The sequence below is a fragment of the Hoplias malabaricus genome, chromosome 15, assembly GCF_029633855.1.
Source record: "Hoplias malabaricus isolate fHopMal1 chromosome 15, fHopMal1.hap1, whole genome shotgun sequence".
In the NCBI taxonomy this organism is placed as follows: Eukaryota; Metazoa; Chordata; class Actinopteri; order Characiformes; family Erythrinidae; genus Hoplias; species Hoplias malabaricus.
Window position 1 is genome coordinate 35,171,312 of NC_089814.1, and position 24,214 is coordinate 35,195,525.

The window sequence follows — 24,214 nt, forward strand, 5'->3', positions numbered from 1 at the left end:
AATAAAGAGCTGCAGGATACAGAGGCTCTTGCTAAACACCAGCCATCTTTGCTATTGTAATTAATGTTGCCATTACAGAGAAGCCGTCCACACGAGGGAAAGCTGTCTCCGTGTACGCATTACTGTCTGGACCTGGAGCCCACCGACACTCCCAGTGCAAAACAAAACCATCCAGTCACTTTTCTGCAGGCTTTAAGTCAGAAAACATGCAATAAATCGAGCCGTTCTGATTCTGCTCTGCTTCTGACATCACATGCAGAGACTTTAAATTCTCTCGTCTGAGCCTGTCCAATCACAGCGCTGGATCACAGCGTTTACGTGACAGCACAAATACTAGGTTAAATGCAGAAAAACAAACAAGTGCAGAGAAATAAGAGCACTGAATAAAACGGAGAAAACGAGAATGGAGAAGAAAGAACTGCGCGTTTCTCACTGCTGTGCGCTCGGGGTGGGCGTGAACAGTGAGTGGCTCGCTATCATTTAAAGGAGTAGGTGCTGAAAGAGGCCGTTCTGAATAGAACGGGGAGAACACTGCTGTGGGGCTTTGACCAAAGGAGGTCACAGACGTTTCATTAAGAACCAGAAGAGGGAGGACGTGTTTTTGAAATTTTACACCAGTGTCTTAGCACTTAGGAAACAGTTAACCCAAGTCATATTCGGCAGCTTCAGTACTTCTGGGTTTATGTAGCGTAGCTTACTTCAATAACCATCAGGACTTGGGAATATTCACTGATTTAGTGACTGTCTCTCTACAGTGACTCAGGACACATTTGATTCGGCCTAAAAAGCTGCCTAGCTACACTGCACCTCCAAACTTTTGTTCGTCCAACACTGCTTCTGAAAACGACGGTATTAATCTGCCCTCTACACTTCTGCCTTGTTCCACGTTATGCTGGGTCATTTCTGTGAGTATGTGATAGCATTCAGCCATAGGAACACAAGCAATGCCAGGAAACTGGCACTTGGCAGAGCTCCCCCTACAGTTGCAGCATGTAATTCCTATATACAGCACTTTCCTGAAATCAAGGCAGAGGGAGGTGGTGTCCTACTGTCCTCTAAAATTACACAGTGCACTTTCTGCAGTGCTGAACCCAGAGAACCCAGTTCTCCATAATCGCAGCTCAGTGGAGCATCACATTTTTTGAAATTTTAGCTACAAAATATGACAGTGTTGCTTTAAGTTCATTATACTTTTGGACGCAGTCTCGTCTTGGATTCTTTCTTAGAAGAGTTTTGTGTTCACAACACAGAACCAACATCAGAATCATCCGAAAGTAATGAGACGATTGAGTTTAACCGATTTATTTTTTATTATATTGTGTTCTATTGTGTTTGTTTATTGTTTGGGCACTTGAGTTCAAACTGTAGGTATTTCACATACAGGCCTGGAGGACAGGAACAACGTATTCAGAGTGGAATCGCGCCAGGAATGAATAAACACTGATTCGTAAAGCCTTCGCCCCTGGTGGCAGGGAAGGGGAACTGCACACTCTCCTAAAAGCAAGTTCGTAAGGCGAGAAAAAGTGCAGGTGATTCTGAGTTGTGGACTGTAGTTGTGTGTTTAACGGCGTGGCTTCGGTCCTATCGTGCATGTGTGCAGTATAAGAGCACTGTGTACAGTGGGAGGACTCCCTCTAGGGGGCGCTGAGTGCTGTCTGGATCTCACGAAGCAGCATGGAGCCCACTATGGTTTTCTCTGTGTTGATGGTGAGTTGAGCGCTGGATTCCTTCTGGACCACACACACCAACACCAGTGCCCCAGAGCTGACCAACTTCGCCGCAAACCTGAAGAGACAGACACACACACATCAGTATACATTCTTCCAAACAGCGTCTGAGCTCAAGGAGTTTGGACTAGGACACACATTCTGTCTGAACACAAAGAACTTGTGAGAGTCGCGCTGGATAAGAATATCTGCTGAATGCTGTAAATGTCTAGAACAAGGCCTTGATCTGGGGGTTCTAAACTGGCTTTACAATCTGTGGTTCTCATCTAACATCACATTCTCAATGTTTGAGGAGATGTTCCAAGTATTAGCACTGAGTAGGTTTGTGTAAATACACCCCACAGATCTCAAGGTAATACTTGAGGCTATCATTCCATCCATGGTTTTAGTGGTTAATAAACACTTAAATATGTTACATCACACTTGCTCACAACACGGCTACTGTTTTTTGGAACCAATTCTCTTACTGTAAGCACTTATTGAGTTCAGGGTTGCGGTGCGTCCAGAGTTTACACGGAATCACTTGGCAGAAGGCACACTCACACATTCACTCAGACTTATGGACAAGGTTCAGTCAACAAACCACCTACCAATGTGCTTTTTTGGACAGTGGGAGGAACCCGGAGCACCCAGAGGAAACCCACACAGACACAGGGAGAACACACCATGCTTATTGATAAGATATTATTCATTCATTCAATCATTCATTCATTGTCTTTAACCGCTTATCCAGTTCAGGGACGCGGTGGGTCCAGAATCACTGGGCGCAAGGCGGGAACACACCCTGGAGGGAGCACAGTACTTCACAGGGCAACACACACACTCACACTCACACCTACGGACACTTTAGAGTCACCAATCTACCTGCCAACGTGTGTTTTTGGACCGTGCGAGGAAACCGGAGCACCCAGAGGAAACCCACGCAGACACAGAGAGAACACACCACACTCCTCACAGACAGTCACCCGGAGGAAACCCACACAGACACAGGGAGAACACACCACACTCCCCACAGACAGTCACCTGGAGGAAACCCACGCAGACACAGAGAGAACACACCACACTCCTCACGGACAGTCACCCGGAGGAAACCCACGCAGACACAGGGAGAACACACCACACTCCTCACAGACAGTCACCCGGAGGAAACCCACGCAGACACAGAGAGAACACACCACACTCCTCACAGACAGTCACCCGGAGGAAACCCACGCAGACACAGGGAGAACACACCACACTCCTCACAGACAGTCACCCGGAGGAAACCCACGCAGACACAGAGAGAACACACCACACTCCTCACGGACAGTCACCCGCAGGAAACCCACGCGGACACAGAGAGAACACACCACACTCCTCACGGACAGTCACCCGGAGGAAACCCACGCAGACACAGGGAGAACACACCACACTCCTCACAGACAGTCACCCGGAGGAAACCCACACTCCTCACAGACAGTCACCCGGAGGAAACCCACGCAGACACAGAGAGAACACACCACGCTCCTCACAGACAGTCACCCGCAGGAAACCCACGCAGACACAGAGAGAACACACCACACTCCTCACAGACAGTCACCCGCAGGAAACCCACGCGGACACAGGGAGAACACACCACACTCCTCACAGACAGTCACCCGGAGGAAACCCACGCAGACACAGGGAGAACACACCACACTCCTCACAGACAGTCACCCGGAGGAAACCCACGCAGACACAGGGAGAACACACCACACTCCTCACAGACAGTCACCCGGAGGAAACCCACGCAGACACAGGGAGAACACACCACACTCCTCACAGACAGTCACCCGGAGGAAACCCACGCAGACACAGGGAGAACACACCACACTCCTCACAGACAGTCACCCGGAGGAAACCCACGCGGACACAGGGAGAACACACCACACTCCTCACAGACAGTCACCCGGAGGAAACCCACGCAGACACAGGGAGAACACACCACACTCCTCACAGACAGTCACCCGGAGGAAACCCACGCGGACACAGGGAGAACACACCACACTCCTCACAGACAGTCACCCGGAGGAAACCCACGCAGACACAGGGAGAACACACCACACTCCTCACAGACAGTCACCCGGAGGAAACCCACGAGGACACAGGGAGAACACACCAGACTCCTCACAGACAGTCACCCGGAGGAAACCCACGCAGACAGGGAGAACACACCACGCTTATTGGGAAGTTATTATTATTATTATTATTTAAAAATAAAATAACAAAATTAATAGTAAGTGCCTAAGAAATGTGCCTAAGAAAGTTCTGTATATCACACAATCACAGGTATAGTTTGTATATTCTTAAATTTTATAACTTCTTTGACATGTTTTGTCCAGTTGTCACTATTTATTTCATTCTTTCATCCATCCATCTGACATGAACTCCTGGGATGATCAGAACCCATCTGTAGGTGAAGGCAACATCGGGTTTTGTGAGTTAATTCAAATCCGCTTTAAAAAAAGATCCACCTCAGTGGAAAACAGCAAACATAGCTGCCCATATGGTAACGTAGGAGTGTGGGGAGAGTGAGCATGTGGCTGTGTGTGTGTGGAGGAGGCATGGCTAGTCTATTATGCCAGTTGATTAAAAAGCTATTAGGGGCTGAGAGTCTCTCGCCTGTCAATCTCTCTCTCTCTCTCTCTCTCTCTCTCTCTCACACACACACACACTGCTGCCCTGCAGAGAGACAGAGGTCAAAGTGCACTGCAGGAGTGTGTGTGTGTGTGTCTGGAGAAAGAACACTATTGTGCGTATTAAACTCATTAATGGAGATGTGAAAGTAAACATATTTACCGAGCATTTCTCTCTGAGGTTACTAAATCTCAAAGAGGATTAATAGTAAAATACAAATTAAAAACTGAAAAAAAGAAATGAGACTAAAAGACGACAGCCCTGAATGTCACTCTTCTGGATAGTGTAGTGGATAACACTGATGGCACCCTCATATTAAACTGGGGTTCAGTTCCCAGCACAGGTAGGAACCCCCCACTACACAAACAAGGGTTTTATGTCGCTTGAACACTGCAGGTTCGTTACTCATCTGGTTCTGAGCGAGCCGAGTAGGGACTAAACCGTGGTGTGTAAACCTTACAGAGCGTTGATTGTCCAGAGAGAGTCGTCACTCTACGCCACACAGTGCAGACGACCAGCACTAACTCTCCAGCTGCAGCAGAGATCATGTTTGTTTTTATCCGACTCACGACGGCAGCTCGTAAAATGACGCCGTGGTCTTTTTAAGAGGTTCAAACGCTCCTTAGATCGGTGGCCGACGAAAGAATCCAGCGAGAGCTGGACGCTGCAACAAGGAAGGAACAAACTCTACTGATCTGTCTGAACTGATGACGGAGCTGTGTTCAGTCCCAAACAACAACAACAATAACATGTCAATAGACGATGAGTAAACAGCGCTTAATGTTACTACCGCCACTGTTGTTGTTTCCAAAGCCTGCTGTTCCTGTTACAGATGGGGTTTTGAGACGACACTGGATACATTTCAGGGGGGAGCTATGGGAATGGAAATGTAACCAGGGACCAAACAGAGAGTATAGTCCAGTAGAGTATGTACCATGCAGTGGAAAAGCACCAGTACATTCACCTGAATATCTGTAACATGATTATTATTAGTTGCTCTGGATAAGAAAGTTAAAATGTAGTTATATCACAGTAAAGACAGAGACTGCATTTGTTGTGGCTATTTGAACGTAGCCTGGTTTACAGGGCAGTGGGAGAATTCTCTGTGTCCCATAACCTTGGCAACGTCACGGACCGCCTCAGACACACACACACACACACAAACTGGTGCCATGACCCCACGAGCCCCTTTCACTTCTCCCTCCATCATTCCTCCCTCCTCACTCACACCAGGAGCCCCACGTGCCTCAAACGCTGCCATCTGCCTCCATTTACACACTCTTATATTGCAACAATGAACCGTTTAGCACACACACACAGGTCCCCCCCCATTTAGCAGTGACAAGCACACACACACCTCCCACTTCTCACCACAATGAGCCCCTCTCTAATCCCTCCTCTCCACCCACCACCACCATTTAGCGCTGACATCGAGACACAATGCTGTCCACAAGGGCCATCGCCACAAACTGCTCACCAACTGGAGGGGGCGTCACATCAATTACAACACACACACACACGAGAGAGAGAGAGAGTGAGAGAGAGAACGAGTGAGACTTACACAATGATAAAACGCTAACTTGAGAGAACTGAGACAAAACATTTCTCTCAATTAGAGCTAATGGAAGCTGAGATTTACTCTAATGTTAATGTTATGTCTATAATATATTTATGTATATTTAATACATATATGAATTTTGTGAGTGCCTATTCTAATATTGCTTACATTACTGATGACACTGCCATAGTTCCTTTAATCACAACAAAAGCCTGTCATTTTTTACGATTTTCCTCAGTTGTGAAAACCCCAGCAGTTCTTTATTTTTATAAACGAACAGAACCCTGTTTAAACGTCTCTCTGTGGAATCAATATTTTAGTCCTACACTTAACCATCAGAAAAATAAGGGAATTTGTGTTTCTTTATAAAATAAAAGTGAATAAAACTCTGTAAGTGTTTCTAGAAAAGACACACACACACACACACACACACACACACACACACACACACAAATAAATCCTGCTGGTGGTCAGCGGGGTGTGATGTGTTGTGCCCCCTTGTGGCTCTGTTAATGGGATTTGGTTCTTAATAAACCCTTTAGTTATAAACCTACTCAATGCAGTGCTCAGGAACACGGTGTGTGTGTGTGTGTATATGTATATGAGAGAGGGTGAGAGGGATACCCCACCCACCCTTGTTCTGTGCTGTCGGCTCCCTCTGACCTCTACAACTAGCAGATAAAACACAAACACACACACTCATGCAACAGAGATGTACATCTGCACACGCGCACACACACACACACACAAACACACAAACATCCAGACAACCACAGAGTCGTAATACACACAGAACATACAACACAAATGTAGATACACACACTAACAGAGTTCGTGTCATTGGTATTCCCCGCTGTCTCCTTTCTCAAACCATTAATAGTAGACTGAATGGCAGTGTGCACAACACACACACACACACACACACCCTCCAGACCACACGGGAGAGGCAGGGTATTTGTTCCTTTATTTAGGATTGTTATTTTGTTGCTGAAATAAAAACATTTTCCGAAATGCACAGAAAACTCAAAGACACCAACAGAAAGAACCTGCAGTTATTTTTCTTCAGCTTCACATTTATAAGAAAATTTCGATTCGGAATCGATTCGTATGGATTCATAAAGACACGTAACCTTTAGTGGAAACCATTTCGACGACATTAACATGGTTTACATTAATGTTCATGGCACTCAGCTGAAGCTTCAGTCTTACAGGACACTCCCTGGTGTAACGTTACCAAAGCAGGGAAATAAACACTGAGGGCGGTGCTTCCCAAACCGCACCAACTACATCAGTGTTGTCTCTGTCCAGGTCTGGTTAAACACACACACACACACACACACACACACATATATATATATATATATATATATATATATATATATATATATATATATATAAATACACACACATACAGTAGGCACCAGAGATTGAGATTTAAAAAGCTATTTATCTGAGCAGTAAGTGTTTATTTGCTAAATTAAGACAAACAAATAGCACCATAGAATAAAACCAAATCACATTATTCCAGTGTGATCCTCTGTGTGTGAATGTGTTGATTTAAATTTTTCCAAATCTCTCCTCATAGAGTCCGTATTATTTAAGGTTATCATCCAATTCCTAGTTTTAGTGGTTAATAAATAATGAATATTGTTATTAAATAATGTGTGGTGTTGATTCAACAAATTCATGCGATCAAGAAGAATCTGAACAAAATATATTTGTATTTACTGAGATTATATATACACACACACACACATATTCATTTAAATATATAAAATTAACTTAGGAGCCTAAGACTATTTATTTATATAAAATTCCAGGTTTGAAACATCAGGCTAAATTTAACCAATATATTTACTGTACAGCAGAGGTCCCTGAAGGTTCTTTAAATACTCTGTAATATCTAAATTCTCTGGGATATCTGTAACGTCAAATCTTTGGGGATTAAAAGGGGCATGTACAATACACGCACCCTAAAAACCTGCCATTAATACAGAACATGGTAAATTATGTCGCCCAATTTAAGGTCCCAAAGACATGCCCTTCAGGGCACCGCCACAGTGACAGTGTTCCGTTGACGTTACTGTGCGTCAGAATCGGGTTCGCCAAAATAAGAGCGTCTGTGTGGACTGTGTTTAAAGTGCATTGCGATGAGGAAACTCCGTGCATCTGTTTGGTTTTAGATAATGATTATTATCTAAGTGTGTATGAAGTGTGCTGGCGGAATCATAGTCCTCTGTAATAATGGAGGTTAATCTCCACAGATGACCAGCTGTCCTTCTGTCCTGCTGGAAATGAAGGACATCTTAACACACACACACACACACACACACACAGAGCCGGGAATGTAGAAACCCTGTAGCACAAATGCCAGGAAATGTCAGTATCACAGAAATAAAAAATTATGATTCCGTTCCACTGTGCTGGGACCGTACGGAAAAATCTGCATTTCTTCCAGGTTTAATCTTCCTGTTTCTATTAAAACATCACCACCGTTCTTATCACAGGGGCTCATAACCCTGCCATGACCTGGGAAGACGAAGATAATGCAGGAGATAAAGCGGCACGAGCAGGAGGATGAGACGGACACACAGGACACATTGGCAAAAACAGAGAGGGGATAACACCATGTGAGAGTACAGGGTAATTAGCTTTAAACCGTCTGGACTCTGTGTTTGAGTGTGTGTGTGTGTGTGTGTTTTATGTGTGTGTGTCCCTTACTCCATGTTGATTTATTAAAGGCTCACTTTTCCACCATCAATCTGAGATTTTTCAGTGCTTTGAGAATGAGTTTTAAACAGACAAAGCACTGCCCCCTGCTGCTGGACACAGGAACTGACCCACGTCCATGATCTGTGTGAGAGGAAAAGGAACTGAAAAGGGTGTGTGTGTGTGTGTGTGTGTGTATATATGTGTGTGTGTGTGTGTGTCTTGTAGTGGGGTCCAGCACCAACCTTATAGATGGGATCAGAATGTCCTGTAGAACATTATTCATCACTGACCAAATTGTGCAGTTAATTTATTTTAGGTATTCTAATAAATTTACACTCTCCGCTCCAAGGTCAAAAGGTCAGCGCAGCCTCAGAAGGCCCTGCATGGACACGCTGACCTTGGGATGTTACGTTAACAATTTCAAAGCTTGACATAAATACGCTGAAGGGAAATCGTATCGTTATTCCACTTCTGTTTCGTCAATGAAATCGATGTGCGTCACAAAAACACTATTTCAATGTTTTATTGAGAAGGCAGTGATTAGTAAATCCAGAGATAAACAAAACAACGTTTAAAGCAACGCTTTACCTTAAATTTACACCTACCGCAGAAACTGCACTATGTGACTTTTGGGAGGAGAGTAGGAAACCACCCTCATTCCTATCGATTTAAGGATTTCAGGAAGTGGGCAGCGGGGGAAGGAGGCGGAAGGAAAAGTAGTTCCTGTACTTTGCCACTATTTAAGGTGTCATTTTATTATTAATAGACAGCTAGCATCCTACAAAATAAATAAACCAATTCTATCGATATTTCGAAGCCTGAATACTATTCCTAAAAGTATCGTAAAAGCAAGTATCGGAAGTATCAATATTTAAGTATCAATGCACCCACAACTCTATTAGGATACATCTGCTCTGAAAATGATTGAAGATACAGCACTTAGACATAAATCTGTGATTCTACACCTCACTCAAACCCTGGCTGTCTTTGCTGGAGTTAGTTTGGTGTGTGTGTGTGTGTGTGTGTGTGTGTGTGTGTGTGTGTAGGGGGTGGGGGGTATATAAGACAAGAAGAAATCAGTGCTAGCTGCAAAACACACGTATAACCATATTATCCGTACGAATGATGTTTTATTGTAACCAAAGCTCCTGTTCATGTAAAACATTCTGAAAAGCTTGAGGTCCCCAGCGTCCATCTCCACATTCCTGCACACACACACACCTCTGTGGGACACTGCCAGGGAATGTGAGCTGTGATTGATGGGACCTTCTCATTTGTCCTATTGCTTATTCCAAATGAAATATGGGCGTTTTGCAGCAGGGCTTTTTCATGGGTGCGTTTCGATTGATTTCCACTCTTCCCTGCGCCCTTGCCATCGAAGACGCTCACTCTGCTCAAGGTTGCCTCATATTTTATAATAAAATTAAGCGCAATCCTCCTATCCAAAATACCAGAGAGGAACTAAAACCAAGAGAGAGGACCCATATGGATCTGTGTGTGTGTGTGTGGTCATTGTGTAGTCTCACAGTCAGCAAGTATTCAAGACTCCAGAAGAAACTACAGTTTTAAAGTTTGTACTGAGCTCATGAGAGGGAAGTGCTTAGGCACTCGTGCGCACACACACGGCCTTTTAAAACATCATGAGCTGACAGTGGGTGAACACAATGCAAATGAAGATATGACGTAAGTGAAAAGCGCCCTTGTCTCGTACCTGTGTACAGTGTCCTGTCCTGATGGGACCACACCCACATTTGCCACGGACACCACCTTCTTGCTGATTGGCTGGCTGGAGACAGTCTCAGGCTCCATGGTGACGGTGGCCGAGGATTCGTTCATTCCCTGCAGCTTTCCTGTGGGAGATGGAGAGATTCCTGAATGTGGATTCCTGACAGCTAGAAATGACTATGAACATTAGGAGGCTGCACTGAGCCACTCAGGCCCAAAGCTCTGGAACTGTCCTCCTGAGAAGCTCAGTGCAGTTTCATCTCTAAACACATTAAAATATTTCTATACAGCCTTATCAAACATTTGTGTAAGATTAGGCTATTCTATGATAAGCCATCAAGTCAGTTTGTGATATTTAATCTTAATCATTTAATATTTAAAATGATATTATTATAAGTGGAAGCATTTAGAAACCACAGCAACTCGGCCACAAAATGGCAGACCAGGTAAAGTTACAGAGCAGGGTGTGTTGAGTGCTGAGGAACACAGTTGGTAAAAATGTCTATTGACTCAATAACTACAGTTTTTATGCTTCACTCTGGTAGTCTGGTAGATCAGTCTGGGTTTGGGGACTGCCAGGAGAATGTTACCTGCCTGACTGCGTTCCTCTAACCTTAGAGTTTGTTGAAGGAGGGATAAAGGTATGGAGTTGTTTTCTGGGCTTGGCCTAAGCAACTTCCAGCGAAGGTAAATCTTTATGCATTAGAACTGTATGTGGGAACAGGGACAACCCTTTTCTCTTCTAGAATGACTGTGCACCAGTGCACAAAGCAAGGTCTGTAAAACAATTGCGGGGTGTGTTTGGTGTGAAAGAGCTCTAAGCTCACAGCCATCCAACACCTTTTGGGATGAACTAGAAAGGAGATTGCAAGGCAGGCCCTCTCACCCAACATCAGTGAGAGTGGAACTCCATATTAATGTATAGGGATTTAGAATGGGGGTGTCATAAAAACTCCTGCAGCTGTAATGTTTGTCCCAATACTTTTGTCCATACAGTTTATCCTCTAAACATTTGTCTCCTAAAATATAACTTGGACTTAATTGAATGTATATTATTTGTAGCAAAATATTTATGTAAATATGCTCTATATAAACAAAACTGTATTAATATTGCTCTTAAAGATTCAAATTCTTCAGTGAAGCCATTTTATGCAGAAGCCATTTTTTAAAAATAAGTCTATGCCTCTGAACTTTCTTAAACACACACAGAGAGAGACACACACTTTAATATGTGCAGAATGAAAATGGTGCATTTCTGGAGCACGGAGGGCTGCCTGACTCTCACAAAAAACAGCAGCCACTTGAAGCTTTTACTCAACAATAACAAAGAGCAAATACACAAGGGGCTAAACACACACACACATTCAGGGTTTTGCAAGTGCTCATTTGGAGGTCCAAACCAAGCACATTAGGCTCTATTGAGGAGCAAATAGTGAATAAATGAAAGCAGCGGCCCTCGTGGTAAAAGCCTCCGCCATGGCGGCCAATTAACAGGAAATGATTGGAGTATAAAAAGGGTCTCACTTCCTCTTCTGCAAAAAGAGGACTCACTCGATCCCGTTCATTAGAGAAAGTGTGTGCGTGCGGTTGTTACCGTGCTGTTTGTGTGTGCGCGTGATGGTATCGCTACCTTTCAAGCGAACGGGGCAGGAATCCATTGAGTTTAAATGAAAAATCAAACATGTTTCTCTCGAAGAATGCCTGCTTTATTAGAAGCTCACAAAGCCAAGGGCCGTCCAAACAAAGCAGAACCGAACGCATGTGTCGCCGCATCTTAACAAGCCACAACAAGCCTTTATTTTTCAGCCTGGCGCGGTTTTCTGCGTCGTTAAAAGGACAGAGGCGTAAACTCAATCAGCGCTAATTCAGGAGCGCTCTAACAGCTTTACCTTAGCGCGATGCTAAGTGCTGGTATAGTCTCTGTGTCTTCTATTCTGAGACGCTCTTAGGGAGAGCAAACAACAATCAAGAGCCAGATTCAAACACACTCTGTGTTTTTAAAAGCACACTTATCAACCGAACGCTCGCTTCTGCCCAGAATTTGTGGCGCCTTTGAATTCTGGGTGTACTGTGGAGGATTGTTTAGCTAATGTAGTATTTGTCTAGTACAGATACCGTAGTGCATTCTTCAATGACGAAAGTTGGTAGAGCACAACCTGATAGATGTCAGCACTGGTGGCTTCCTCACAAAACAGCAGTTACCACTGTTGTGTAAAATCGTACCTGGACAACTGCAATATCCCCATGCAGAAAAGAAAACAGTGCTGTAAAAAAGCCCTTCAAGCTTCAAGCACAGCCCAAAAGCATCAAAACTCATACTGGCCTTCACTGAAATGGTGATCCTAATTAGGACATGTTTTCTATGGTTTCAAACTCTATCTTTGAAACACAATCTGTGACCAGTTTGAGATGCCAAATTAAGCAGCAGGTCGTACCGCAGTAACACAGCTCCAGGGACCTGGAGGTTGTGTGTTCTCTCTGTGTCTGTGTGGGTTTCCTCCGGGTGACTGTCTGTGAGGAGTGTGGTGTGTTCTCCCTGTGTCTGCATGTGTTTCCTCTGGGTGAGTGTCTGTGAGGAGTGTGGTGTGTTCTCCCTGTGTCTGTGTGGGTTTCCTCCGGGTGACTGTCTGTGAGGAGTGTGGTGTGTTCTCCCTGTGTCTGTGTGGGTTTCCTCCGGGTGACTGTCTGTGAGGAGTGTGGTGTGTTCTCCCTGTGTCTGCGTGGGTTTCCTCCGGGTGACTGTCTGTGAGGAGTGTGGTGTGTTCTCCCTGTGTCTGCATGTGTTTCCTCTGGGTGAGTGTCTGTGAGGAGTGTGGTGTGTTCTCCCTGTGTCTGTGTGGGTTTCCTCCGGGTGACTGTCTGTGAGGAGTGTGGTGTGTTCTCCCTGTGTCTGCGTGGGTTTCCTCCTGGTGACTGTCTGTGAGGAGTGTGGTGTGTTCTCCCTGTGTCCACGTGGGTTTTCTCCGGGTGCTCCGGTTTCCTCCCACGGTCCCAAAAAAAAAAAAAAAAAAAAAAAGGTTTTAGGTGGATTGGCGACTTTAAAATGGTGTGAGTGTTGCCCTGTGAAGGACTGGTGCCCCCTCCAGGGTGTATTCCCGCCTTGCGCCCAGTGATTCTGGGTAGGCTCCGGACCCACCGCGACCCTGAACTGGATAAGGGTTACAGATAATGAAAGAAAACCTCACATATCAAACATCACCACCCAATCAAAGACGTTTACTGAAATAATGCATTATACAGTTTATTTAGCGTCTGCCTCATTAAGTTGTGGCCCTTGAGTACTGAGCATTACGACACCGCTTACACCTGCTGCTGAGTATCCGGATTAAATTCACATAGTGTTTATACATGCAACACAGGTGTAAACACACCCAACAGGTATTTAAATCTCTCCACACCACAATTAGGAACCAATCACATTACTGCGCAACAGATCCATGACTGTGAGGAGGAAATCACGGAGTACACACACGGTTACGACACGATTTTTGAAGAGGTTCAAAACGCCCCTTGTGTCGGTGGCCGATAAAAATCTCCAGCGAAAGCCTGACTTGCAACAAAGAAAAACTGATGTGTGAGAACTGGGGCGTAGACTAATATAAATATTTGTTGAAATGCAGTGTATTTGCACTTATTCTGTACTTAACACTTTATCTTTACTCTTTTATCTTTACTTTGATGGAGCCATCCATCAAAGCTGTATTTGAACTAAAGGGCTACAATCTCAGACTCCATCAGAGCTACGGTGCTTCAGCTTGACCCTGTCAGCGAAAGATGCTTGTACTGCCCCCTCTGGCAAGTCTTGGCATGGGGATGCATGGAAGAAAGCTGTATCTAACATCAGCAGATGCATCATGAGAAGAGACTTGTTCCTCAACTGCTTGCACCAACCTGCTGTCAGAAAACGTACAAAGTGAAGAGACGGTCATCATCTGACTAAATGGACATCTGTAGGAGTGTGTGTGTGTGTGTGTGTGAGAGAGAGAGAGAGAGAGTGTGAGTTCGGAATTTGTTTGTCTCTTCCCATCAGCAGGCCCAGGCAGGGTATGGATGAGGTGAAGGAGGTCGTGTGTCTCCATGTGACGCACATAAACAGAACAAATTTAAATATAAAGCGGTTTATTTGCCTGAGTCTGAACGCTCCACTTCACTCTGGCTTACACCTGCCACTACTGCTAAACCTGCTCATCAAACACATGCCACAAACTCCAGATTCCCTCCAAACACTCCTGGCTCGGTCGCGAGTGTGTGTCGAGATGTGCGAATGGCTTTGTACAGTTGCGTGGCTAATTCAGTCCAGTAGAGTCCATTAAAGTGCAGGAGAGTAGGGACCATGCGGTGGAAAAGTGTGTTGAGTGACTGTGTGTATTCTTTACCTTGCTCCCTGTTAAAATCCTGTTCTGTCATGGTGACAGGCAGCAGCAGCTCTCCCACAGCCGGCTGAATGGACACACTGAAACTCTCTGTTTTAGTACTGTAGGGGAAAAAAAAACACCTTATTATCAAACTGTGTTAAACACACAGTCAAAAAATACTCCACTTCAAAGAGTCATTTTTATCAACAGAAAGAAAAAGATTAATGAAATGTCTATGACATGCCACACACATGGACCCTGAACCAGTTCTTGTTCCATAAAATGGGTCACCGATGATCAAAAAAGGTTCAGTACAGAGTCTGTGATGCATCCAGGGCACTAGGTGTCAGTAGAACAGCCGACTAAGTCAATCAAGAAGAATCATTTTATTCAGGAAAAATGGAAAGTAAACAACTGCTGTGTGTGTGTGTGTGTGTTAGAGACAGATGGGCAGTTCTGAGTGAATTGATCCCCTCCTCTCTCATTAGATTCATCTCTCTGGTTCAGATCAGGTTTCTGATAGAGTTATTGATCTGAGCCCTGCCAATCGCATTCACTCCATTGTGCAACAAGCCAATTAACACTCAGACTAAGTGTTATTGCACAGTCAAAGGATCAATCACATTTCATAGAATACTCAGAGAGAGAGAGAGAGAGAGAGAGAGAGAGGACAGACTGAATGTGAGAGAGGGAGAGAGAGAGGAGAGAGAGAGAGAAAGAGAGAAAGACTGAATGTGAGAGGGGGAGAGTGAGAGGAGAGAGAGAGAGAGAGGACAGACTGTGAATGTGAGAGAGGGAGAGAGAGAGTGGACAGTCTGAATGTGAGAGAGGGAGAGTGAGAGGAGAGAGAGAGAGAGAGAGAGAGAGAGAAAGACTGAATGTGAGAGGGGGAGAGTGAGAGGAGAGAGAGAGAGAGAGGACAGACTGTGAATGTGAGAGAGGGAGAGAGAGAGTGGACAGTCTGAATGTGAGAGAGGGAGAGTGAGAGGAGAGAGAGAGAGAGAGAGAAAGACTGAATGTGAGAGGGGGAGAGTGAGAGGAGAGAGAGAGAGAGAGGACAGACTGTGAATGTGAGAGAGGGAGAGAGAGAGTGGACAGTCTGAATGTGAGAGAGGGAGAGTGAGAGGAGAGAGAGAGAGAGAGAGAAAGAGAGTGGACAGACTGTGAATGTGAGGGAGAGAGAGAGAGAGAGAGAAAGAGTGAGAGGAGAGAGAGAGAGAGTGGACAGACTGTGAATGTGAGAGAGCGAGTGAGAGAGAGAGAGAGTGGACAGACTGAATATGAGAGAGATCGAGTGAGAGAGAGAGAGGACAGACTGTGAATGTGAGAGAGCGAGTGAGAGAGAGAGAGAGAGAGAGAGTGGACAGACTGTGAATGCGAGAGAGTGAGAGGAGAGAAAGAGAGAAACAGAGACAGTCGGAGACGAGAAGTTCAGAATCATAGGCTAAGGATCAGTGTGTAAATAGCTGTAGGTCTTAGTCTCTAATGCAGCATAAGCCTCTTTAAATCCCCCCTCTCTCTCTCTCGCTCTCTCTCACACACACGGCAGTGTCATTGAACTCTCATTGGCGCGATCATTAGCAATAATCCACCTTAGCGTAGCGCTCTGACCCATTTATTTTGATGTTATTCACACCCCTCCATCGTCCAGTATCGATCCCCGCCCCGGCGCTCTAATCGAAAAAAGAAAACAATTATAACCCCCCGCCAACGAAGAGGAAAGAAAAAAAACGTTCACTCCAAATTAGATTATTTTAAAAAATTAAATGCAGATTACGCGCAATCGGGCCACAGAGGTAATAATTTATAAAGAATAAAACACACACACACACAGAAAGGGGAACGGTTAATTCAGGCCTGATCCTGCGCGAGTGTGTGAGAGCATAATCACTCGCAGTAATTCAATCTGTTAATGACACGCTTTCATTATCATAACCAACTGAGTGTGGGAGAGTGTGTTTCTCTCTCTGTGTGTGTGTGTGTGTGAGAGAGAAAGAGAGAGTTGCTGAATATGCTGAGGCCACTGGAGACAAATGAAACCACAGCAAAAAACATCTAAGCAATGCTTTCACACTCCAACACACCGCAGCGTCCACACACTTCTACACCCTTCTGAGCAAAGGGCAAAAAAAGCCTTATTCATAAATACCATTTCATATATATTTTTTTAATTTAATATTTCAGTGTGTAGTGTGTCCACCATTTTCTCTCCATCACAGATTCCATTCCTTAAAACGCTCACTTAAAGCTTCTCAAACAAATCTGCTGCTCTCCTCCAAGCCTGAGAACACAATCATAATCACTCCGCAAACACTCACCCTTAAACTCAGTCAGTCAATCCACAAACACTCTCACACTCATCCAATCACCCCACTCACCCTGTCACTCCACAAACACTCACCCAGTCACTCTTACACTCACCCAGTCACTCTCACACTCATTCAATCACCCCACTCACCCTGTCACTCCACAAACACTCACCCAGTCACTCTTACACTCATTCAATCACCCCACTCACCCTGTCACTCCACAAACACTCACCCAGTCACTCTCACACTCACCCTGTCACTCCACAAACACTCACCCAGTCACTCTTACACTCACCCAGTCACTCTCACACTCATTCAATCACCCCACTCACCCTGTCACTCCACAAACACTCACCCAGTCACTCCACAAACACTCTCACACTTATCCAATCACCCCACTCACCCTGTTACTCCAAACACTCACCCAGTCACTCTCACACTCACCCAATCACCCCACTCACCCTGTCACTCCACAAACACTCACCCAGTCACTCTTACACTCACCCAGTCACTCTCACACTCACCCAGTCACTCCACAAACACTCACCCAGTCACTCCACAAACACTCTCACTCATCCAATCACCCCACTCACCCTGTCACTCCACAAACACTCACCCAGTCACTCTTACACTCACCCAGTCACTCTCACACTCACCCAGTCACTCCACAAACACTCTCAAACTTATCCAATCACCCCACTCACCCTGTCACTCCACAAACACTCACCCAGTCACTCTCACACTCACTCCACAAACACTCACCCAGTCACTCCACAAACACTCTCACACTCATCCAATCACCCCACTCCACAAACACTCACCCTTAAACTCAGTCAGTCAATCCACAAACACTCTCACACTCATCCAATCACCCCACTCACCCTGTCACTCCACAAACACTCACCCAGTCACTCTCACACTCACCCAGTCACTCCACAAACACTCTCACAATCACCCAGCCACTCCACAAACACTCTCACACTCACCCAGCCACTCCACAAACACTCACCCAGTCACTCCACAAACACTCACCCAGTCACTCCACAAACACTCACCCAGTCACTCTTACATTTACCCAATCACTCTCATCCAGTCACTCCACAAACACTCACACTCACCCAGTTACTCCACACTCACCCAGTCACTCTTACACTCACCCAGTCACTCCACAAACACTCTCACACTCACCCAGTCACTCCACAAACACTTACCCAGTCACTCTTACACTCACCCAATCACTCTCATCCAGTCACTCCACAAACACTCTCACACTCACCCAGTCACTCCACAAACACTTACCCAGTCACTCTTACACTCACCCAATCACTCTCATCCTGTCACTCCACAAACACTCTCTCTCACCCAGTCACTCCACAAACACTCACCCAGTCACTCTTACACTCACCCAATCACTCTCATCCAGCCACTCCACAAACTCTCACACTCACTCAGCCACTCCACAAACACTCTCACACTCACCCAGTCACTCCACAAACACTCTCACACTCACCCAGCCACTCCACAAACACTCACCCACTCACTCCACAAACACTCACCCACTCACTCCACAAACACTCACCCAGTCACTCCACAAACACTCACCCAGTCACTCTCACACTCATCCAATCGCTCCACAAACACTCTCACACTCATCCAGTCACTCAACTCACCGTCACTCCACAAACACTCACCCAGTCACTCTCACACTCATCCGATCACTCCACTCACCCTGTAACTCCACAAGCACTCACCCAGTCACACTTACACTCATCCAAACACTCACCCAGTCACTCTCACTCATCCAATCACTCCACACTCACCCAGTCACCCTTACACTCATCCAATCACTCCACAAACATTCACCCAGTCACCCTTACACTCATCCAATCACTCCACTCACCCTGTCACACTTACACTCATCCAAACACTCACCCAGTCACTCTCACACTCATCCAGTCACCCTTACACTCATCCAATCACTCCACTCACTGTCACTCCACAAGCACTCACCCAGTCTTTCTTATACTGATCCAATCACTTCACTCACCCTGTCACTCAAGCCCTCACCCAGTCACTCTTACACTCATCCAAACACTCACCCAGTCACTCTCACACTCATCCAATCCTTCCACTCACTCTGTCACTCCACACTCACCCAGTTACTCTCACACTTATCCAATCACTCCACTCATCATCACTCCAAACACTCTACTCACCCTGTCACTCCACACTCACCCAGTCACACTCTCACTCATCCAATCACTCCACACATCCTGTCACTCCACAAACACTCACCCAGTCACTCTCACACTCATCCAATCATGCCACTCACCGTCACTCCAAACACTCTGCTCACCCTGTAACTCCACAAGCACTCACCCAGTCACACTTACACTCATCCAAACACTCACCCAGTCACTCTCACACTCATCCAATCATTCCACAAACACTCACCCAGTCACCCTTACACTCATCCAATCCCTCCACTCACCCTGTCACTCCACAAACATTCACCCAGTCTTTCTTACACTCATCCAATCATTCCACTCACCCTGTCAGTCCACACTCACCCAGTCACTCTCACACTCATCCAATCACTCCACACACTCCACTCATCCTGTCACTCCACAAACACTCACCCAATCACTTTCACACTCATCCAATCATGCCACTCACCGTCACTCCAAACACTCTGCTCACCCTGTCACTCCACAAGCACTCACCCAGTCACTCCACAAACACCCATCCAGTCACGCTCACAAAAAAAAAAAAAAAAAAACACTTTAAAATGTCTTTAGGGGTTCACCCACAGTCCACCTCTGAGTCAGGACGATGGCCTTTCCACAGTTTGAAACGTTATGGTAGTGTTTGCAAATGCCTGATGGTAACCATGACTCCATGAACCCAGAGACGCTTGTAAAAAAGTAAAACTGTGCTTCGTAGTTTGAGTGTGTCTGTTCTTTCTGAGTCAAAATGACGGAGGTTTACAAAGAGGGAAGAGAGCACTTACCACAGCTGGAAACTGGCGGCCTGGGTGGAGTCATTAAAGTCCACGCCCATGGACACTGTTACTGAGGCCTCTGGCTCCAAACGCTCTGAGAGAGAGAGAGAGAGAGAGAGAGAGAGAACATGATTTTGTGTGTAAGGAGACAAGGACACCCTGGATGAAAAAGTCATCCATCAATCTCACTCCACATGGCGAGATAAAGTGAGCACATCATAGCTCTCAATATGAAGAGGAACATCCGAGAGAATGATACCAAGTGTGTGTGTGAGTGAGTGAGTGAGAGAGAGAGTGCGAGAGGCAAGAGAGAGAGAGACTGACTCTAGGTCTAAATATTTCTTCTGATATTTCTTGTCCTGTATTTTTTTTTCATCACTTGAATCTCACTGGATCTTTGACATTTGGTTTTAATTCCAATCCTCTTCTCTGACTGAAAACAAGGCAATACCGGACAGCTCAACATGCACGGAGGAGAACACTAACTGTGCAGTGCTAGCATCATGCTGTTCCTCTAGAATTCCATCAGTAAACCCCAGGGTCTGGTATCCACCATTTATAAGTGAGATCTTGTGGATGGATGTTAAAGCTTTGGGTGGGATTTTATTTGGAATAATGCATTCAACCAGACATTTTATGATCTAGATACTCTCACATATTCTTAAAAACACTCAGACTAACAATAAAATGTGAAAAAACCAAATCAGTTTCTCCACAGAGGGCTCTTAAGAGTCCTTCAGCGTACTGCAGTGTTTTGGTCCTCACCCACAGGCCTGAAGCAGTGGACACTCTGTCCTGTAGTAGTCTTTTCTGAGATGTGGATGTCCTCCAGCACGTGGTCACTGTGGTTACTCAACGTCAGTTGTAGGGAAACCATGCGCTCGCCGTAAATGCACGGTTGACGGGGGAAGTGATACTGCGCAGACAGGCCTTTCCCGGTCATCCGGTGAAGGAGCTCGTGAGGACGAACAGGTACAAACACTGGATTGCTCACCTGTAACACACACACCAGGGGTATACAGACAGACCTTAGAATCACCCAAGAGGTGTCAACAGATTGTTAAAAATTAACGTTAATCAATGCATCACACTGTTGTACATTTTTTATTGCTACTCCACCCATGGACACTGTCTCAGAAAAGGTCTCGGCTGATCTCGGAGAGCAAGGAGAAACTGAAAACTGACCCACTTTCCAACAACTACAAGGAAACCCAACACACAAACAAGGAATACGTTTAAAACAAGAGCTATCCAAATTCGCCAGCATTGATTTTCATCCGTGTAGTGCTCCTGTTCAAATACAGCTTTTATGAGGATACAGTCAATGGTTGCCCTGGGGATAAATCAACAAGTAGCAAACTAACAAAAGCAACAGCAAAGTACAAAGGTCTTTTTGAGACTTTTGAGTACGTAAAATAAAAATTAAATAAAAACCGAGAAAACGAGTACGGAGAAGATAGAGAATCGAGCAAAAACGGCTAAAACAAGAGCTTCTGCTCCTCACTGCTGTTCGCTCGGGGTTGGGACGAACAGTGAGTGGCAAGACAGGGGGAGAACGCTGCTGTGGGGCTTGTGGGGATTCCACAGGCTTAAACAAACTTGATACAGGCAGGGTTAGAGCATAGAAAATGAGACACACAACCCCCACCCCCATCCCAAACCACACACACAGACTTAAGATGCACCGCCACTCTCCAACAAAGGCATAATCTAACGCTCCTCTTTCGCTATCAGACAAATTAGACTGCAAAAACACTTACGTTTTCCTTCAAATCAAACAGATTAGGAGAGAACACAGACTAAAAATACAGACAATCCCTCCATTCACTTGTTCCACCATTTATTAAGTCACCTGTCGCGTCCTCCTAGTCCCTCATTTTCAGAAGCGAGCGAGCGCGAGCCCCCCACACTCAGGAGAGCAGATAGAGAGAGTGGACTCTCATTATCCAAACATTAGAGGAGGCTACACACGGCCACAAAAGATTTGATGAATGATGTCTTTGAGTGGGGGGCATGCATATCTCCTCATTCAGAATGCATTAATCCATTCATTTCGCTGCTGACGTGTTCCTTCTGACTGAGTGAGTGAGTGTGGTACCGCATTTTTATCATCTGCCGCTCTCATGTTTTACAGCTAAATACAGAGTGATGCTTTTTATTTATTATTATTTTTTGATACTTAACTATTTATTACAATATGCAAAATAAACAAAAAAATCACACAATCATAATATTACGTACAAAAGTGGAAATAGAGAGGAAAAATACAATGTATTAGTTTTGAATGTAGGTTTATACAGTTTTATACGGTTCTGTTGTGTCATAGTGTCTATTTTCTTCAATTATTTGTGATTTTTTTTCTCCTTAGTTGAATAGTCAATTTTCCTAGTAAACATATTTTTTTATTACAATTCCTGCCCATTGTTCCACAGCAGGGAGATCCAAACAATACAGGTTTAGAGTTATATTCACTTTAAGTAAGTACCCACTACCCTCTAAAACATAAATACTGATATCACCAAGATACATGCGTTAGCAATCGGATTCTGTTAGTCTGCTTGTTAATTGAGCACCTGGAGGAAACCCACGCAGACACAGGGAGAACACACCACACTCCTCACAGACAGTCACCCGGAGGAAACCCACGCAGACACAGGGAGAACACACCACACTCCTCACAGACAGTCACCTGGAGCGGGAATCAAACCCACAACCTCCAGGTCCCTGGAGCTGTGTGACTGCGACGCTACCTGCTGCACCACCGTGCCCTGTAACTACAACATATACATTATTATAAATGCACTACAGAGCGCCACAGGAGGTCATTCCTACCTGTGGCTATCAAATTCTTTAACTCGTCCCTCAATGTGTGACAATATGAATCATCCAATCATCCAATACTCAATACTAAATAATACTGTTCATATGTGCAATAACAATAATAATATAATTGATGTTTATTAATTATATGTGTGTAATAACACGCAAAAATTTGAACTGCTTTATATAGTGTATTGCATATTTATGAACAGCCACTGGTACTTTACTGTATCTGTAATGCAAATTTTTCTTTTTTGTTTTAAATTATTACTAGAGTGTGACCTCAAATGTGATCTCAGCTGTAGCTAGAGATTTTACAGAGTTGCTGTGCTGGACGTCTGCACTGTGTGGCAAAGAATGACGAAAGTACTAAAAAACGGGGGCTAAAAAAAGATCCCGGTTCCAGGTACCAGATGTTTTTCAGTTGTTTTTGGGGGGGAAATAAAAAGCAGAGTAGAGTAGAAACCATGTCGAGGTGATGATTCTGGACTTTGGAAGTGCATCTGCAGATTTCTTTGGAAAAACTAAAAGTGAGTCTACTAATGATATAATATTGTTTCTGAGTCTTGTGTGTGATGTGTTCTGTGCCTTCCCCCCCCCCCCCAAACAACATTTTAAAGGGTGGTCTGCGTGTTTCTGACTGTATATAATTCTCCTGCAGTAATAATAATAGTAATAACTCCACGAGTGACTCGAACACAAACACAGCGTACAGGTGAATTTATGTCGGGACATTTGGATGTGTCAGGGCAGTCTGTATTGATAAAGTCAGCTGTAATGTTAACACTCTGATTTACCTCCATCCCTCCCTCGCTCTCTTTTACTCCGGCCAGTTTATCTCGCGTGACGACCGCACCTGTCATTCTGCTCAAGGACCAAACATCCCCATGAACAACAAGGCACTTATCACCACCAATATAACACACACAAACACACACACGTGAACCATGTCCCACAAAGTGATCGCCTCCTCCGGACGCCAAGAGTAAATAACAGGAGAACGGGAAGAGTAACCTTGACCGCGCTGTCAAACACAAGAGCGAAAAAAGGGCTTGGACATGAGCGAGTGTGTACGAGTGTGTGTGTGTGTGAGAGTGTGCAGTGGGGAGAGAGAGAGAGAGAGAGAGAGAGAGAGAGAGAGAGAGAAAGAGAGAGTGTGATTGAGCGCCTCCATTATGGATGAGCCTGAAGGAAGTGATGTGATGGATGGCCACTCGCTGTAGTCACCTTCACATTCCTGCATCCTCTCCAACTCGCTACAAAAAAACCTGCTGACAGACACAAAAGAAACACCATGGAGGGAGGGAGGGAAGGTAGAGAGAGAGAGAGAGAGAGATACAGGAGCTGGAGAA

At 45.1% G+C, this 24,214-nt stretch overlaps 1 protein-coding gene across 2 annotated transcripts in view; it reads right to left on the minus strand.

Annotated features, from left to right (window-relative positions):
• Positions 1-1,300: 1,300 nt before the first annotated feature.
• ap3b1a (adaptor related protein complex 3 subunit beta 1a) overlaps positions 1,301-24,214 on the minus strand; it is a 62,034-nt gene continuing 39,120 nt past the window's right edge. For both annotated transcript variants that reach the window (XM_066646014.1, XM_066646013.1), the window contains 5 exons: positions 20,808-21,036; positions 20,052-20,136; positions 14,754-14,851; positions 10,364-10,502; positions 1,301-1,785 (listed from right to left, as the gene is read on the minus strand). In XM_066646014.1, coding sequence (XP_066502111.1) covers positions 1,635-1,785; positions 10,364-10,502; positions 14,754-14,851; positions 20,052-20,136; positions 20,808-21,036 — 702 coding nt within the window. In that variant the 3' untranslated portion in view covers positions 1,301-1,634. The remainder of the gene's footprint in view (positions 1,786-10,363; positions 10,503-14,753; positions 14,852-20,051; positions 20,137-20,807; positions 21,037-24,214) is intronic.